This window comes from Phycodurus eques, chromosome 17, assembly GCF_024500275.1.
Source record: "Phycodurus eques isolate BA_2022a chromosome 17, UOR_Pequ_1.1, whole genome shotgun sequence".
Taxonomy (NCBI): Eukaryota; Metazoa; Chordata; class Actinopteri; order Syngnathiformes; family Syngnathidae; genus Phycodurus; species Phycodurus eques.
The window spans coordinates 12,686,947-12,706,346 of NC_084541.1; the positions used below are offsets into that span (position 1 = coordinate 12,686,947).

Below are 19,400 nucleotides of genomic sequence, written 5' to 3' on the forward strand. Positions count from 1 at the left end.
GACTTAATATAGTTAGCTACTTTATAGATTGAGATACTGTACTTTATATACGATTATTTTGAACCAACTATTTTATATACATTTAAGTAGTCTATTTTGTATAGTTATTGATTACTTTTAACTACTTTACTTACAGTGAGTGACTTAATAGATTGAAATATTTTACATACCATTCTTTTATCTAACTACAGTGGAACCCACATATTCACGATTCGGCATTCGCAAATTCACCTGTGCAAGGACACTTTGAGGGGAACCCATCCCCTGTTATACTCGAAAACACCCAATTGCAGTATTTGTTTCAAATTGCCACTATTCTCTCTGAGTATTGTGATATTGTCTATCTAATGTCTACATGTGTTGCTCTACCATTTGTGTTCAAATAATCGTCACTTAAAGGGTTTTAAATCTGCGACGATTGATGCTAACCATTGTCATGTCAATGGGGTTTTGGATTGTTTGTTAACATTAAGCTAATCGGAAATTCCGAAGGCAAATCAATGTGGTTGTTGTAAATAGACGTGTAATTCTTTGTTTTATGGTTAGTTCAAATGGGAGTAGCATTAAACAGCTTTTAGCCTCTTTTTAAAAGAATTATTCACTACTCATCTGCCAAACATCTGCCTGTTTATAAGTTAGTTGAGTTCACTGCCACCATACAGTGCTTGTATGTCAAATGTTTGCTCGTGAGTCAACACAAAGGAATCGGTATGACGGCTCGCATCTCGGAAAATTCGTAAGTCGGGTCACTTGTATGTTGAGGCACCGCTGTACTTTAATCTTTTACACAAATGCAGTTCGCTAATTTAAAATACCTGTACAGTACGTGGCCAGCCAGTGTCAGTGATTCATGGGGCAGGAAAAGAAAAAACTGATTCAAGGCGCGCTTCTCAGAGGATGGGAACAGTTTTTCAAGAGGAACCCGCAGCGCTGAAAGATGTCTCCACCTTTAAAGGAAATGGAGTCACAACAGCCGAGCAAACGGCTTTCACTTCTCTTTTTGTGTTCCTTTACTTCCGCCCATAAAACACACTTCGTACTTGTACCATGGAGCACAGCGATTCTCAAAGTTTGGTACATCACGTGCACCTTAAGTGGTACACGAAACAATCACTGAATGAAATTTCCAAACTGTGCGTAGTGTTACAGTGGCTTAAACTATTTTCAACCTAGTTCAGTTGTATTTAACTTTAAAGTGCCACATGTTTGCATTTAATCCTTTACAACTTTATTTGGGCACCATTTTGATTGAACTTTTATGTGCAATACATTTTAATTAATCGCCAAGTAGTTATTTTCCTACATTTTAGCGCGGTATTAATGTTCAAAGGGTGTATAATGTTACAGTAGCTTCCAATTTTATTTTTTTATTTGTGATTCACTTTATCATTTTTGATGAACACTTACTGGTACGGTCACTGATGGTGTAGTGGTACACTCGCCTGACTTTGGTGCGGGCAGCGTGGGTTCAGTTCCCACTCAGTGATGGTGTGAATGTGAGTGCGAATGGTCGTCCGTGTCTATATGTGCCCTGCGACTGACTGGCGACCAGTTCAGGGTGTAGTCCGCCTTTCGCCCGAAGTCAGCTGGGATAGGCTCCACCGTCCCGCTGCCCTAACCAGGATAAGCGGTGTTGAAAATGGACGGATGGACTTACTGTTACGACAAAATTTTAATATTGGTCATGATGATGCTACTTGCAGAGCCAAGTATTTTCTGAGGTGGTACCTGGTGTAAAACGTTGCCGAACCACTGTTGCAGCACATTAATTTAATTGTAAAATAATAATTAAAAAAAAGTACTGCTGACTGTGTTAACAAGACTCAAGAACACTGACGTCATCACCGTTATTGCAGTTATTTATTAATACATTTAAAATAATATTCTATTTTTGGAACTTCTACAAAAACTGGACATGTGAGGAATGAATATTTTGGAAAAGCTGTTTTCTTTACATAAATATACTTTTCACTTTGTTCAGAGTAAATACAGTTGACTTAACATCCTGCCTTGGACATGACACTTTAACACACAACCTGATTTATGAATTAATATGTGTGTGTGTGTGTGCGCGCACGTGCCTGCGTGTAACTCTGCATGCTGCCTTCAAGTGTCAGCACTAAATTGTAAAAACTTGAGCTGAAGGATTTATCTCACAGGTCTTTTTACCTGGCGGACTAAACAGAACATGTCCCCCTTTTCAAGAAAAGCAATTGTGTTGATGATATTTGTTTATTTTTTTGGTGTTGTGTGTGTGTGTGTGTGTGTTTTTTTTTTTTTTTTTTTTAGATGGTATTGTTTCGTCACTGGTTATTAGAGAGTGAGAGTTTCTGAAGTCTTTCTTCAGCGATGTCATTTCTTCTTTTTGAAGATTTTATTAAAGGCGTTTCTGCGACGCCCGCCACCCGACACGTCACCCTCTTCGCGTCCGTCCTCCACAGGACTCCACCTAGGGGGTGTCTGAACCGCCGAAAAGAGGACGGGACTGTCGGCGGTGTCGGCCGTGATGCACAGCGAGCGAGTAGAGCAGGAGGAGGAGAGGACGGCGGCGGAAGTACCCCTCAGCTCCCCGAGGCTTGAGCTCTTTTCTAGGCCTCCTACTCCTCCTCCTCTGATTCTGGGGCTCTGAGTCTGCTGGAGTCGAGTGGGCAAGAGGAGAGTCTTGGAACCGTACGGGCTTCTTGATTCACTGTGAGAGATCAGGAGCGGGGAGTCCGAGTTGGAGCGATCCATAATGTCCCTGAGGGTGAAAAGGAATCGTTTGGATAATTAAGACTTCAATTTACTCGTCTGATATCAGAGGCTGGATTTACACTGCATAGTTCAAAAGACACAATTCAGACTTTTTGCCCTCAAGTGGAACAATCGGAATATGCATCATCGGAGCGTAGCTTGAAAAAATATATGGAAACATTTATGCGCAATGTGATTCATCAAAACTGAGATGAATTAAGATGGCTGGTTTTGCGTCTTGAAATATGGCATTGAAAAGGCAGGTGCAAAACAACACGCAAAGTGAGAGGCGGCGGAGCGAACTATTCCACTCAGGAAATAGTTATTGAAATGCCAGGAACAAAAATGATTGCAATGTATTTCTATTCAGCAATGCAATTTTAGAGCAGGCTGACTTGAAGCCAGTCACAAGAAGGCGTCATGCCATATATGACAAAACTTTAAATTGTTAATTTCTCGTGCAACATGTCAGTGCACTGTGACAATTGGTGCTGGCCTCTCACAGGGCAGTTTTTCGAGTGCGCTGGACCATGTTTTAAACGCATTGTTATACAAGACGGGCACATGCATCCGATCGCCATGCACTTGGGGCGAGTTTATGTGGTTGCTGGCTTCCCCAAAATGATCGGAGCGATTGATTTATTTTCTGTAACTCAGTAATTTATTTGTTTGCCTCTTGTACTAACACTTCCAATTCCATCACTGCAAACTTCATTTTGTTCTTGCGGTGCTCTCCCAAATGTTCCACGGTGAAAACAATCAAAGCGCTAAACTCTTTTGCAAATGCAGCGGCCTCCACCACTTTTACATCTGTTGCCAGTAGCGGCCACAATCTGTTAGTGGGTAACACATGCAATTTGGAACCCGCTGTGGAATCACAGTAAATCAAGCCTTTAGAGCGAAAGCATAGACCATCAAATATGCTACAATTAAGGTGTGTTAATTCTTAAATAAGGTAAATAATTACCTAAGTTTGCACTCCTTTTAAATAATGGAGGGAAGAGTCAGCCCAGGCCAAGTAAACGCTATGTAAAGTTTAATATTTGTATTATTTATGGATTACTGTTTACTTGTGTTCCATCAGTATTAACACAGCCATATTGGCTAACCTAACAGCAGTGTTGCCTCAGTCATATTTGACCGTTTTCGGAATACAAGAAAAAAACCAACAAATTCAAAAAACAAGAAGAGTTCAGTTGCCTCGATTCAACCTCCAACCGTGACCTGAATTTTTACCAAGTGCATTGGTGTTTTTGTTGCTATCGTAATAGTAAGTTAAAAATGACGTAGGCAATTATGCTGTTAGGCTAACAATATGTGTCTCTTGAAATGTATATGGAAAAAGACAACATCAAAAATTGTTTTAACACCGGCGTTAATTCTGAATTGTGCACTGTAAAAGCAGCCCCAGTAAGCAACGCTGGAAATGCTAATCTTACCAACATGATAACGTTGCATTCATTGCAGGTCTGGCTTACTGTATTAACAAAGCAATTTATCTACTCTTATAGTACAAATCAAATAATAAATAAATAAATTCCATATTATCACAGTGTGATCATACAGCGTTTTAACTAAAGCATATTGATACAAATAATAATTTTCCTAGTCATCCATTTCTATCATTATGTACTGTATTACAAAAGAAAAAATCCACTGTCGTCGGTACTCGGTCAATAGCACATGTCAATGGTACTTTGGTGCAACATAAAAACAAACAAAAAACCCCCAAACAAACAAAGAAAAAAAAAAAAAAAAAAACACACACACACACACGCACAACAGTAAGTTTGGAAAAAGGGCCGAGCAGAGCGAAGTACCCCGAGCTGTCGGAGCGACAGCGCTGCCTCCGGCTCGCCGCCGCTGCAGATTGGAGGAGGAGAGAAGAAAAGTAAGGCGTTCCCTCACTGTAGGAAGTGGACGGTTTGCATAGAGGAGGAGGGGGAAGGGGAAGGGGGTTTGCGACAGAGTGAGAGAAGAGTGGAGTGAGGAAGCGAGGCCTGGTAGACAGAATGGTAAGAGAGGGAGATGAGAGAGGCGGGGCGGGTACGTGGAAGAATTCCAGCTGGCCGATGGAGCGGCTGCATTTCTGCCGTGCGTGGCCCCCCCATAGGGCAGGTACTTGGGCCACACCCTTCCTGTTCATGCGGGACATTTGCGTCAACCAACCTCTGAGAGCTGAACATCATAGCGGAGTCTCCCGTCCTTTGCTGCAGGGGCGTCAGACTCTGAGCTGTGGGTGATACAAAAAGGTGACATACTAGTCACAAAAAGTTAGGGATACGTTTCCAAAGCTAAGGCTGGGCGATACGGCCTGAAATTCATATCAGGGTATAAAGTAAATACCTTCATGGTAACCTAAAATATCACAATATAAACCCAACACTCTATGGGTCACAATAGTGCAAACGAACACAAATAACATTGCTGATATAAATATTGAATCTACTATATGTATTACCTACTGCCTACTGTGTAGCTGTTGTATTATTTTCTCCCGAAACAAATCATTAACATGTTAATTTGCTGTTCATAGTTGGTTACTCTCCGCTGTGTAATGCGCTTCAGGCTTTATGTTAAAAGTGTACTGTATCACTTGAGCACTTATTCAAGGTGTTTCGCGGCTTTACATTTCACGTTAGCTTAGCGGTTAGCGTGCCTTCTCCATCTTAATGAGCTTCTCGATGATACCTGTCAGAAGTGTAGCTTATTTGCTGCCACAGAAGTCAGTATTGGTGACTTAATAGAGTCGTGATAGGACAGTGTTTAGCAGCGATAACTTAGCTGGTGTGGAGCAAGTAGCCTAAACTTAGCGCCTAGCATTCCCCCAGTAGTTCCTGAGCAGAGGGGAAAGCTGGGAGGATGTGTGAATGTTCAACGTGGACACACCATTTTTTTTTTTAAACCAGTTCACCTGTAATGGTTTTAGAGTGCATTTTAGGTTCATTCTGGGATGTCACCCAGAAGCCCAATATCCCCAACTTTCCCCATTAAAAAGGCATATTGAGAACAACAAATTTAAAAACTGTTCATAGTGGATAGGGAGGGACTAACCAGAGAGCTTCCACGGCGATTGGTTGTCCGCGATGCCGCTCAGTGGCCAGAGGTCGCTCACTCGTCGGTCCATCTGCCAGGCTGCATCTAGATGGAGCCGATCAGGAGAGAAATGCTAAGAGGAGACCTACTCGGATTGATGCGTCTCTACTGGCTCTAGACGCTTTACCGTTGGAAAAGCAACGACCCCAAACCGAAGCGAGTAGAGTTGAGCCCAAACGATACTGAGCAGTGGAAAAGAAGAATTTGAGCTGAGACAGCAAAGGAGGCACATTGTGATGGAAAAGAGACCGTCCAGCATTGTGAAGTTCTTTTATGCCGACTATTTAAATTTCAGTGATCGAGGAGAGACCTTCCACCATTATTAGGTGCAGAATATGGAGTCTTATACTGTAATTTCTGTAATCAGGAATAGACAATCCACCATGGTGAAGTGTTTTAATGCAGATTCTTTCAATTTTGGTGATAGAGACAATCTAGCATCACAAAGTATTTTAATGCAGACTCTTTCAAGTTCAGTGATTGCAGAGAGACTGTCTAGAATAGTGAATTTAATGCAGCTGCCTAAATTTCAGTGAAGAGAGGATCCAGCATTATGATGTGCTGAATGCGGCCGCTTTCCATTTCAGTGCTCGAGAAAAGACCACCAATTATGGTGAAGTGCTTTAATGAGAACTCTTTCAATTTCAGCGATAACGTGGTTCTCTTTCCCCACAAAAAAAAAAACAAAAAAAAAACACAGACCACAATTTCTCATTACATTTGTAACTTTTGATGACCTTAATGTCAAAACAATTAGTAACATGCTTATAAACTTCACCGTTGGGCTCCTATAGTGTTTGTTTAGACCTAGAAATGACAGATATTGATAATAAATAATAATTAATGAAAAATTATTTATAAATAAGTCAGTAGTTACAAATTGCAGGGCTCACACATTTTCTGAAATCAATGTAGTTCAAGTGAAAACAACTCACATTTTAGCGTCCCGGGTGACAGGATGTCCTCGTCCATGTCGTCCAGGTCATCGGACAGGAGGAGGTGCTGCGGCGTCGCCGGTCGCAGGCCTAGGAAGGACGGGTCCAAATTGAGGGCGGCAGCCAGCGCACCCAGGCCAGGGTTGGTGACCAGACAGAAACCCGTCAGGGACTCGATATTCTGCCAGCGGTGCAGCTTCTCTCGCAGCGCGGCTGTCACATCAGCCAAGGCCTGTCTGGAGGAGACATCTGGATGTTGATTTGAGGTACAGTATGCATGACTTAAGAGGTTCTTTTTAACATTTTTACAGACATTTTGACAATATATATGGAACCATGGGTCAAAGAGCACTAACTTGGCAGAGAGGATCTTGTGGTCCACGTCATCTAACGAGGAGCTGTGAGCCACATGGAATGTCCCAAATAGAGAACTTCTCTTCTTCTTGATCTTCTCGGCCTGAAATATCAGCGATATCATCATCATTATGGTCATAATATCATCCATTTTCCATACTGCTTGGCCTCATTAGGGTCGTGGGGGTAAACTGGAGCCAATCTCAGCTGACTGAGCAGGAGGCTGGGTACACCTTGTACTGGTCACCAGCCAGGGTACAAACAACCACTCACACTCACATTCACACCAATGGACATGGACAATTTGGCATCTTCAACTAACCTAAACCTAAAGCATGCCGCGCACTGAACAACGTGGCCGAAAGTGACTGAATTGAACATTTGCAAAAAAAAAATTGCAGCTCTTCCACACCACACCAAGCAAACTACCAGTGAGTTGCAATGGAAAAAATGTGACCCTGCATCAGGCTTTGAGGCCACACGTAAAATATATTGTATTGTACTATTTTTTTTAATTGAAAAACAAAAACATGCAATTGTCAAGGAAGAATTGGATGGCCACAAAGAAGAGGTAAAAGGTGACAATGAAGGAGAGAGTGTAGATATTTTAAGAGGCTGTTGGCAACGGTTATTATTATTATTCTTACTTCAAATGCATGTGTTTTCGCTAACTATACTTCTAATCTTTATCACTAATTTATGTATATCCAGATGCGGTAACCTTAATACATTTCGTTTCTGTATGAGAGTAAATTCTAGCAGATGTGCATGCGAGTAGTGCTTCTTCACAAACATCGCCAACTAGTGGCTTGGCATGCAATGTGTTTTTACTAAGCTGTTGTCGTGTAAACGTGACCTTAGTGTAAAAGAACAAATGTAAAGCTGCACTGTGTGACTTTGACTAGTCATCTACTCACCCCCTCCCTTGCTTGCAGCAGCTGCCTCTCGGCGCTCTGCTTCTTGATGTTGTAGTACTGAACTTCTATCTCGTGCGTAAGCTGCAGCCACATCTGCAGCGTGTCCGGCGGCGACCAGCGAGCTCGCGACTCCAGCTCCCTCTCGGCCTTCTTCAGTGCCATCCTCACCTGCAATCAGGTCTTCGGAAGTAAAACCTTCCTCGCTAGACCTATGTCTAAGACTCGAGCTGCGGTGCGTTCGCTGTCCTCGACCTGCTCCAGTTCCTCCTCTGCATACTTCTGGCGACTCCTCTCGTTCTCGGTTCCCTCACGGAGCTCCCGGAGCCGCTGGGCTTCCTGTTTGGCCGTGTTGATCTCGTTCCTCAGCTCCTCCTCAACCTTCACCTTCTCCACCTGAACGCAGCGCTGATCCTCCTGGGCCTTTTGCAGCCTCACAACAACAACAACAACAACGGCCACTTTTGTAAATCAGATTAACACGGCATTGAAGTACAGTAAAACAGTATTTTCTGCAGTTAGAGCCGTACAACGAATAGCGAAAAATCACAAGTAATTGTCAGCACCCCAAAAATTTTGATACTTCCCTATATTCTTTCCTATTACCTAGGGCTTCGTTGCCATCTTGTAGCATATTTTGGCCGCCGCACAACGAGCGACACGGCCGCAAAGCGAGTCTACTGGGCAATTGTGGAAAAAAATACAGTTGGCGACACTTCGCCACACACCAAGGGATTGAGCACCGTACATGCACTGGCACACTGACTGCAGAGGAAATATTAGAACCCTGTCTGGTTTTGAGGCGCCACATACAATATGGAGTCTTCAATAAACCTAACAAGCATGTTTCTGTAATGTGGGGGGAAGCCGGACTACCCGGAGAAAACCCACGCAAGCACGGGGAGAACATGCAAACTCCACGAGGTTCAAACCTAGAACTTCTCGAATGTGAAGCAGACCTGCTAACCGCTAGTAGTACCGTGCTTATGTTTCATATGATTTTACGTTCTTAGTGAGGTGTCACGGCTCCACCTAGACTACATTACCAATTCTTTTTTTACATTACTTATTTTATTTAAACGCTGTCAGACCTTGCTGTCAGCAGGTGGCGCTGTGGCCACACGATGTGCGAATGGAGAAGAAATTCAAGAGTGTGTGAAAACATGCCACACACACACTTGGGAGAGGAAACTTTTGTCATGGGTACATTACCACCTGTTTGAGTTGAATTGACTGACACTGGATCAGTTGCACAGCTGAGTATAGGACAATAGAACGCCATTGTGATGGAACAAATAGAAGGAGTCTGTAGCATTAATCCAAACGTGTGTGTGTGCGTGTGTGTGTGTGTGTGTGTGTGTGTGTGTGCGTGCGTGCATGTGTAGGAGCTCAAGCGGGCATAGGACAGACTGTAAAGGGAGCTCCTCGTCTCCCTTTGTCCTTAAAAGGAGTTTAAACCGGAGTATTCTTCACTGCTCGATCCACACACACGCACACACACACACACACACACACTCACACACACACACACACACACACACACTCAGATTTGTGAGCACCCTTGAGTCAGTTCCTACGGTCGATTTTTCAACTCACTTCTCCTGCATGTCCAGCAGGCTCTGCTCAGCCCGCTGAAGACCCTCCAGGTCCTTCATCAGCCTGCTCAGGTCGTCCCTGGACCTCCTCGTCTGGACGTACGCAAACCAGCAGCCGCCCAGCGCCGCGAGGATAGACACGCCCAGAACAAGGTCCTTCCACCGGTTCTGTCGGCCTAGTCTCACGCACGAAAACACACAGACACACACAGGGTTATATAAACAGACGGTAATAGATGGACGAGGAGGGTGTCATTGAGTGATGGAGTGTCTGCTAAAAAGGACTTGTAGTTTGAACTCCAAACGTACTATAAGCCTGATCTTTAGTTTTATATGAACCTCTACTCGTGGGTTTATTAGTTTGTCCGTTATTTAGGACTAGGAAAATAATACATAAAGGGGGTACTCAGTTTACGGTGAGTTCCATTATCACTAATGCTGTAGTAAAGTCATAATGACATTAAATACTATACATGGTGTCCCAAAAGTCACTCTAGTCTACACTTAATATTTCTAGTTCGTTTTTTAGGGATTATTTGGACAGATGTGAGGCCACCAGCATTTGACATCTTAGGCTTGGAAATTTTTCTAAGCGAATCATTCCTTTGCCCTTGGTTCGTGAATTGACATTGGAGGAGTGTTGCAAAATTTGCCATCCATGGCACGTTTCTCGAAACAGGATCTGTTCTTGGTAAATCATGCAGTCAAAGGCCTGCTGCTAACAGCAATGATGAAAACGCCAAAATCCTAGAGCTTCACGGGTTGCCACTGGAATGTACTATATGCTATTCGCTGGGGTTTACTGCAGACCACTTCTTACAACTTTGTACACAAGATCACCACCTACAGGCCTGGAGTGGAACAGTCCCACCAGGCACATCATTTTAAGAATTGTTTGGCCTTAGCTGAGGTATGCGCTCTATCTACCAAGTGCTATTCTAGTGTGATGTTTGGCTAAACAGGAAGTGTTAAGCATACCTGGCGGTGGTCCAAACAGCACAGTATCCAGAGCCTTTAGCTGCAGCTTTTGAGCGTGACTACGCTCTAAAATTTTCAATACCGAGCCGGTGAGGGTGGTGTTCTTCACCGCCAGCCTGATGGGAAAAGAGAGGGATGAGGTCACAGAGGCAACAACGAGCCCTCAAGCTCGATAAACGTGTCCTCACAGGCCGAGTGTGACACGTACAGTTGAGCGTTACCTTGGTAACGCCTTGCCGTCCAGCCCGTGTTTCCGGAAGGTTTCGGCGTATTGGGGAAGCTCCACGCTCAGCAGCAGCCACTCTTCTACCTGTTCGCCTGTCCAGTTATATACTGAAAACATACAGTATTACAATTGCTTAACAAATGTATTATATTCAAAGTCATATTTTTGCCATCGCTGCTCTGAATTAACAGCAATAACTGTAGTAAATGTAATCACACTTCCTCTGTGTGTGTTTACAAAAAAGCTGTAAAGTACCATAGATTTGAACTTTCCAGTAACTACACCCACCTTCTCTCCCTCTGTCCTTTTTAATGAACTCACCTTCTGAGTTCTTCCAGGCGTCCCACATGTCCCCCACACTAATGTGCAGGTCTGCACGGTGGAAGCTGCTGTGCTTGGCTTTCGGGTCGTGATACTTGAGATCCTCCCGCAGGAACTGACAAAAAGTCGAGATACGAGTCAGGCTTAAGCCAAGAGACTTTTCTTTTTTTGTGGAGGGAGGGGGATGGGTCCTCACCTCGTCCGTCTCGGCCGCGTCCACCGTGCCGTCGGCGTCGTCGTCCATCTGTTTGTGGATGCTGCAAATGGCCTCGAAACTCAACAGGGCGTTCTCGTCCTCACACAGCTGCTGATCCATCGCACACAGACCTGCAACAGACCATGTGTACAGCACACAATGAAACTTGCTCAAATCTATGGCAGTTTTAGATTTGAATACCCAATATATGCAGATACTGTATGTATGGTGGATACAGAAAGTGTACACGCACCCCTGTTCAAAAGCCATGACTGAGATAGAAACTGGGATAATGTGGTGACACAAGTGTGCACACGCTCTTATAACTGGTGATGTGGCTGTGTTCAGAATTAACTAAACACGTTCAAACTCGTTAAACGGGAGTCAGCACACAGCTGTCACAGTTTAAAGTGCCTCTGATAAACATCAAATAAAGTTCAGATGTTCTAAAAAGCTTTACATGACATTTTTGTTGTCTCATCTTCCAGCACAAGCCATGGTAAATTGCGGTGTTGAAGGATGAGATTGAACAGTGTTTAATAAATATAATTGTAATAAATAAGTATAAGTTTTGCCCCATCCTGAATAGCGTTTGTCGAAATATAAAGTACAATCTATTGATGTCCTATACAAGAGCTGTGTTAAAAATTTTACCTTTATACAGATGAAAATGCTCAATTTTGAGTAGTGTTAAGCGGCAAGTATTAAAATAACTATTTTGATTTATGGGCTAGTGGTTAGAACATTTGCCTCACTGTCGAGAGGTTCTGGATTTTAATCTCAGCTCAGGATTGCGTTTGTTTTGTCCGGGTACTGCAACATTTCAAAAACATGGATATTAGGTTCATTAAAGAATGTGAGTGTGAATGTGTAATTTGTCTATATACTCCCTGTACCCATGATAATCCCATTAGTTAGCAACCAGTTCAGGGTTTACCCCGCCTCCTGCCCGATGATAGCTGGGATAGGCTCCAGCACGCCCGCGACCCTAGTGAGGAGAAGCGGCTCAGAAAATGGATGGATGGATGGATAGTTCAGTGTACCTAATAAAGTTGTTTGTGTTGAAAAAAAAAAAGTTATTGTCTTGTTTGCAGCAATGGTCTAACCACTTCCCGTTAGCCACAGTTAGCAGTTAGCATTGAGCTGTCACCTGATGCCTTCCGCTGGCTTGGTCGCCATGACAACTGAGTTGAGTTGCACACATCACAGCAGGGACGTTATGCCTACATTTGGTCATTCGAGCCTCTTGAGAGAATCTCAGGATGATCGCTCGGCTGTGCGTGTGCGAGTGTGTGTGTGTGTGTGCGCGCGCGCTTACATGCGTGCGTACCATAATGGAAGCGACAAGGCAAACACACTTTGTGCAGGTTTGAAGTCTTTAGGATTCATCGTCTGGGAAGCAGTGGACGACAAACTTAAACCGACTGTAAATGATCAGATACCTTTCCAAGTTAAACGTGCACGCGCGCACACACACGAACACACACACTAGCTAATCTTGCATGTGTCCATTTATTTATATAGTATATAAATTACTGTTGCTGCTCACTGTGGAACTACATGTATGAACAAGTACAGTGAACCAACATCTATTAGGGGTTTGCAATTCACAAATTCACCTATTTGCATTTTTATCTGTAAAACCTAGGCACAAGATGGTACCAAAGCCCTGGCTAATCGGAAAGTAGCAGTAATTGATGTCAAGGAAGTACAGTGGTAACTTGACTTACGAGTTCCCTGAGTTACGAGTTTTTTCAAGTTATGAGCTGACAATTATGCGTAACAATTTTTTGGGGGTGGGGAGAGGTTGGAACGAATTGATGGCATTTCAATTCATTTCAATGAGTAAAATTGATTTAATATATCATATATTGGCTATGGGCACGGTGGACGACTGGTTAGAGCGTCAGCCTCACAGTTCTGAGGACCCGGGTTCAATCCCCGGCCCCGCCTGTGTGGAGTTTGCATGTTCTCCCCGTGCCTGCGTGGGTTTTCTCCGGGCACTCCGGTTTCCTCCCACATCCCAAAAACATGCATTAATTGGAGACTCTAAATTGCCCGTAGGTGTGACTGTGAGTGCGAATGGTTGTTTGTTTCTATGTGCCCTGCGATTGGCTGGCAACCAGTTCAGGGTGTACCCAGCCTCCTGCCCGATGACAGCTGGGATAGGCTCCAGCACGCCCGCGACCCTAGTGAGGAGAAGCGGCTCAGAAAATGGATGGATGGATGGTTATGGACACATTTAACTCAAAAGTCAAGGTACCACTGTATTGTGCAAGTGATGCATCTCGACTAAGAGACAAAATCTTTGTATGCCATGGAGCCTGGGTTGTCAGTGGAAGTTACGGAGAGTCTTCGCCAGATGTACAAATGTTATTGTACATGCGACTTCTGGTGCATTGGAAAAAAAAATAAAAATAATAATAATCTGCAACCCAATTATTTTTAAGGGTAACATTGTAAAGCAAAGCAAATTTATTTATGTAGCACATTTCATACACAAGGTAACTCAATGTGCTTTACATGATTAAAAGCATTTTTTAAAAAAAACAGCTTATAAACAAAACAAAAAATAAAATAAAGTAATAATAAAAATAAATAAATAAAATAGAATAAAAATACAATTAAAACAGCATAGAGTGCAATAAATATCATTTTAATGTGGAAATGCTGTAAAAAGCTTGGTAAAAAAGAAGAGTTTTTAACCTGGACTTAAAAACAAACAAAACTGACGTCACTTCTGTTGGCAACTTATTCCATTTGTATGCAGCATAATAGAAGAAGAAGAAGAAGAATCATATTTTATTGTCATGAACATGCATGGATGTACATGAAATTTGTTCTCTGCATTTAACCCATCACAGTGAACACATACACGTTAGTGGAACACACTGGAGCAGGGGGCAGCTGAAGCGCCCGGGGAGCATGTCTGGGTATCAGTGTCTTGCTCAAGGACACCACAGCCGTGAGTCTGGGGGATGTTGGCGGATGGTCCAGTCGGGGTCTTGAATCTAGGTCCCCCACGGCGGCAGGCAAAGATCTTAACCATTGGGCCAGGGCTAGCTAAATGCTGCTTCACCATGTTTGCTTTGGACTCTGTGCTCCACTATTTGACCTGAGTGTCGATCTCAGAGCTACTGGGTTTATATTCCATTAGCATTTCATTCATGTATTCAGGACTTAAACCGTTTAGTGATTTATAGACCAGTAGCAGAACTTTAAAATCTATTCTCAAGCTGACTGGATGCCAGTGTAAAGACTTAAGAATTGGAGTAATATGCTCTGACCTCTTTGTTTTGGTCAGAACCCGAGCTGCAGCATTCTGAATGAGCTCCAACTGTTTAATGCTCTTTTTAGGGAGTCCACTCAGAAGACCATTACAATAGTCAAGTCTACTTGAGATAAAACCATGGATGAGCTTCTCCTGGTCTGCTTGACACATGCAAGCCTTCACTCTGGATATGTTCTTCAGATGGTAGAAGGCAGTTTTAGTAATTGATTTGATATGACTGTTGAAAGTCAGGTCGGAATCTCTCAGAACACCAAGGTTTCGGACTTGGTCTTTGGTTTTTAAAGAGAGTGACTCCAGGTATTTACTAACAGCAATTCTTTTTTTCTTTATTGCCAAAAACAATATCAGTTGTGTTGTGGTTTAATTGAAGAAAATTTTGGCCCATCCAGATATTTATCTGTTTTAGACAGTGACACAACACCTCAATTGAACTGTAGTCATCTGGAGACACTGCTAGATATAACTGCGTGTCATCTGCATAGCTATGATAGTCAAGATAGTAAAATGAAAATCTTATCAATGGTAAGACTATGTGCTACTGTTTTGAAAAAGTGTTCATATGTGCTCTGTAGTTTAATTGTTAAAGGCTGAATGTGAACATTAGCGTCTATGAAATGGCATCTATTTGAGGGAGGAATTTATTTTTCTTTCGTGGATGAGCATCTAATTGGGGCACAGTGTCTCGTAGACTAGTCTATTAAAGGGACTGATACGTGTCAAAAAGGAAGTAAAAGATCAGGGCCTCAAGAGATCAGTGGAAACTTAGTGGCCATTGTTTTGTTTGGGAAGTGGAAAAGCTCTCTGCGGTCATCAACCCTGTCCATCAAACTGGCCCTCGGTCAGTTTGGGCGCTTGTACATCACCCAAAAATTAAAAATAAAATAAAATAAAAATAAAAATAAAAAATATAAAGTGGGGATACCCTGAGGTAAAGAGAGACAGATGAAGTGACATCATCGTTGAATTATAGGATTAAAGTCAACAGCTGGGAGGGTAAAAATAAAGAAACAGCCGGAAGGTCAAGTCAAAGTCAGCGTTCGCGTAACACTGACGACTTATGATAACATTTTTCTCTGAAAATTACCATTTTGTTCAGTTTCAATTTTAGTTTGATTGAAAGAAATCTGAAAATTTACATCAATCCATTTTTTTGTAGTGTACACCAAGTGACCGAATGCCACTGAACTCGACAATTCGAAAAAAAATATAGTCAGCACCATCTGATGATTGACCCTCATCCCACACATAACCAATTCATTACAACGGAAAAACTGAACGACTTCAAATAAAACGACTATCAAATTACTCTCCCTCAATAGCATCAATGGGATGTTAACCAGTAATGTTCATTTTAAATCTCCCTACTACAATTAGAAAAACAAACAAAACACTGTTAGCACATAGACTTAACTTAAGGAAGGATCTATTTCTGTCACGTTTCCTGCCTGTGACGTTGTACGGAAGCTGTGGTGAGCTGCTAACCGCTAACTCTCGTTGATGCACACTCATGTTAAGTCGTCGTCATATGTAAATTATTTCCCTTAAAATGCCATGTTGACTTTTGCATGGAGCTGCACTGGATGTATGTGCAAAATTGAACTTTTGACTTTCTTAAAGTATAATCTTATTATCCATTACCTTTAGCATCATGTTATAGGTGCAGCAGTCACCGACCTTTTTCAAACTAAGACCTACTTGTTGGACACTGATTAATGCAAAGGCCTACCTGTTTGATACACACTTGTGAAAGAACACATTTGCTCAAATTACCATTAATAATGTTATCGTTATGTTATTCTTAATAATTAATGATAATCATTTCTGTGAAGATACTGATCATGTTAATAAGTTCTCACTATAATTAGGAAACTGATACATTTTAAATAAACTAGTTCTATAAATCTCTTCCAGTGTTTATATTTTCAAATGATCACTCCTACAGTATTTCTAGAAAATCACTATGACCCATCAGTGGTGAGCTATTTTTAGAACAGACCCGTTGGCTACTTATGCGGATCTTGAGAGCTACCTGGTGCCCACGGGCACCACATTGGTGACCCCTGGTATAGAGTAATTGTAATTAATACAGTCTTGGGATGGGGTGGGCAAACTTTTGTGCTCATATGATTCTTTGAAAAGGGACAGATGGGGCTGGTCATTCATATTGTAGATATGTGTACAATGCAATGAGGAACGGGCAAGGCTGTCCAAAGATAAGTGTGCCAAGTTTGTGGCATCCTATTCAAAATAACTTTAGGTTTTACATGCTGGCAAAGGTGCATCAACAAAGTATTGCACAAAAGCTGTGAATACTTATTCTCCTAGATCGGGTTAGCACTCAAGCGGCAGCGTTTTCATGTTGTCATTATAGGGTGTTATATGTAAAAATTGGTAGCCAAAAATGAAATCACCCGGGACCCTAGTGAGGATAAGCGGTACGGAAAACGAATGAATGCCTGAAAATGAAATTAATCCAATACACACACACGCACGTACAGAGCTTTGTCCCCTACCTGAGACTGCGTCGTAACGGTGATGTTGATGGTCTGGGTTGGCATGATCACCTTTGCCTACACGGACGCTCAGGAAGCACACCAGCCACAAACACACATGCGCCATTACTGGGGATGACAGACAGGACAGACCAGGACATGGTTAAAAGATCTGCTTATGAAAAGAAATGTGACACCTCAGCACATACAATCACACTGTCATACAAAAGGAACTAAAGAATACAAAAAAAAGATTGATACTAAACTCTAAGACTTATGCAAATCACAATACGTATTTAAACTGAATTACAGGAAGAGAACCCCTCCCCAAACATCAACATCTTCCATTTCCTCATAAGAGTTTGTGCTGGAGGTCAGAAGTCAGGAAGCTATTCAGCTTAACATCAACATTCCTTGTGAAATGTGTCCACAAACGCCTTCAAACTCATATCATCACTCACATGTGCAGCGTGGCCTCTTCTCTAATCCATCGGGGCCGTCCGATCAGGTCCGAATGAGCGGACGAGAAGGGGGAATCATTAAAAAAGCAGCACCTATGATGACACTTTTACTTCTCCGGCAGAGTCAAACTGGAACAGCTGTTGAGAAGGGGTTTGTGTGTTGGGGAGGGGGGGGAGGGGGGGGGGGCATGCAGCGATCCGCCTCTGCTGCCTTCAGGAACCCTCACCTAAAGATGTTACTTCATGATTTCCTGCAATGCTCGTTATATTCTTATGTGAACTGTATCTTTATTCTCAATGCTGCGATTGAATTTTAGAGGTTGCCTAGCGCACAGCATTAGGAATTTGAAACACTGTATTCACTTTTATAAAAATGAAGTGTTAAGCTGTAGTTTTTTAAAATGTAAAAAGTTATTTTACGGGAATTTAATCTGACTGCTTCTCTAATATCCTTAATTTACTTTCATCCATCCATTTCCTGTACCGCTTTATCCTCACTAGGGCGTGCTGGAGCCTATCTCAGCAATCCTCGGGCGAGAGGCGAGGTACACCCTGAACTGGTCGCCAGCCAATCGCAGGGCACATAGAAACAAACAACCATTCGCGCACACATTCACACCTACGGGCAATTTAGAGTCTTCAATCAACCTGCATGCATGTTTTTAAACTTTTTTTCCACAGAAATTATTTTGTTCAAAACTATACGATTTTCTTCTTTTAAGATGACTTTTTTTCTTAAAAATATTTGTTCTCCCTACAAAAAACAGTTTAACCCTCTAAAATAATTTTCTCCTTCAAAATTACAGGACTTTTTAAAATATGCAACTTTCTTCCTTGGAAAAAAAAAAATACTTTGTTTCATACAATTGTGAATTTTATTTCCAGAACAACCATCCCCCAAATCTAACCATTTTGTCTGCATTTTCTTTCCCTTTTTAGCGTGGCCTTAATACTCCTTTGTAAATATGACAGCTTTTTCAGCCTAAAATCATTTACAAACTACATGACCCTTGTGTCCTAAGATTAAACAACAACAACAACAGCAATCCTACTAAAATTTAGCTGTATTTTTTATTTTTATTTTATTTATTTTTTTAAAATTGGCAGCTAAATGCTGCTCTGATCTGCCCAGTTTGTTTCAGGATTCTCTAATTTCCGACAGCAACTGAGACCGGAAGGCATCATTCCTATAATTCCGCAGTCAGGGTTTGCCCCCTAACGGTCAAAGACAGGACGTGCAAATCCTGCCATAGGAGGGAAACCAACTACAGTACAAGTAAACCGTTAACAAACAAACAAAATACTACTATTTTTACAGAAATACTACCCTGACAAAGACAACTATGTACAGTATAAGAAGTCCCCTATGAGGACAATAATATGCAATGATATAGACCAGATTCTCAAAGTGTGGTTCGTGTACAACTAGTGGCACACAGGCTCCATTCTAACTGTATACAAAACAATCCTAAGTATAGTTCAGCTCTATTTAACTTTTTAGTACAATGCATTTGACTTTCATCTTTAAGTACTGTTTGTTTGTAAACTTTGATTTAGGATTATTTTTATTTTTTTTACTTTTATGAGTGGTACATTTTAATTGACCACTTATTTAAGAACTGTTTTTAATGTTCCTATATTTACGCAGTGTTAATGTTCAAACTGCGCATAATGTTAGTGGCTTTCAATAATATGAAACTGTTGTGCCTTGAGATATGAGTTGAATTTGTTCCATGGCCACATTTGTTACGCAAAACTCTCGTCTCAAATCATCTTTCCTCATTGAAATAAATGGAAATGCCATTCA

The 19,400-nt window shown here is 42.0% G+C and overlaps 1 protein-coding gene across 2 annotated transcripts; it reads right to left on the bottom strand.

The window, feature by feature from the left end:
• Positions 1 to 1,841: 1,841 nt before the first annotated feature.
• On the bottom strand, positions 1,842 to 17,736 carry stim1b (stromal interaction molecule 1b). 2 transcript variants are annotated; one of them, XM_061702465.1, is made up of 14 exons: positions 17,594 to 17,736; positions 17,154 to 17,261; positions 11,349 to 11,479; positions 11,153 to 11,267; positions 10,827 to 10,938; positions 10,606 to 10,721; positions 9,629 to 9,803; positions 8,288 to 8,465; positions 8,036 to 8,203; positions 7,121 to 7,221; positions 6,765 to 7,000; positions 5,788 to 5,874; positions 4,903 to 4,966; positions 1,842 to 2,740 (listed from the first exon to the last, which is right to left on the bottom strand). In XM_061702465.1, exons 2-14 carry the CDS (start codon positions 17,257 to 17,259, stop codon positions 2,353 to 2,355), a joined length of 1,977 nt encoding a protein of 658 aa, XP_061558449.1. In that variant the 5' UTR covers positions 17,260 to 17,261; positions 17,594 to 17,736; the 3' UTR covers positions 1,842 to 2,352. The 2 variants fall into 2 exon arrangements, with proteins under 2 accessions (XP_061558449.1, XP_061558450.1); XM_061702466.1 differs by lacking the exons at positions 1,842 to 2,740; positions 4,903 to 4,966; positions 5,788 to 5,874 and having other exon boundaries at positions 6,885 to 6,996.
• Positions 17,737 to 19,400: the final 1,664 nt, after the last annotated feature.

Excerpts from the sequence above, each read along its gene's own strand:
- stim1b (XM_061702465.1), bottom strand. The coding sequence starts at position 17,259 with ATGGCGCATGTGTGTTTGTGGCTGGTGTGCTTCCTGAGCGTCCGTGTA. Across the intron at positions 8,204-8,287 it reads CAGAGGAGGAACTGGAGCAG|GTGAGGATGGCACTGAAGAA; the intron begins GTCGAGGACAGC and ends ACCTGATTGCAG. Across the intron at positions 4,967-5,787 it reads ATCGCCGTGGAAGCTCTCTG|CTCAGAGTCTGACGCCCCTG; the intron begins GTTAGTCCCTCC and ends TATCACCCACAG.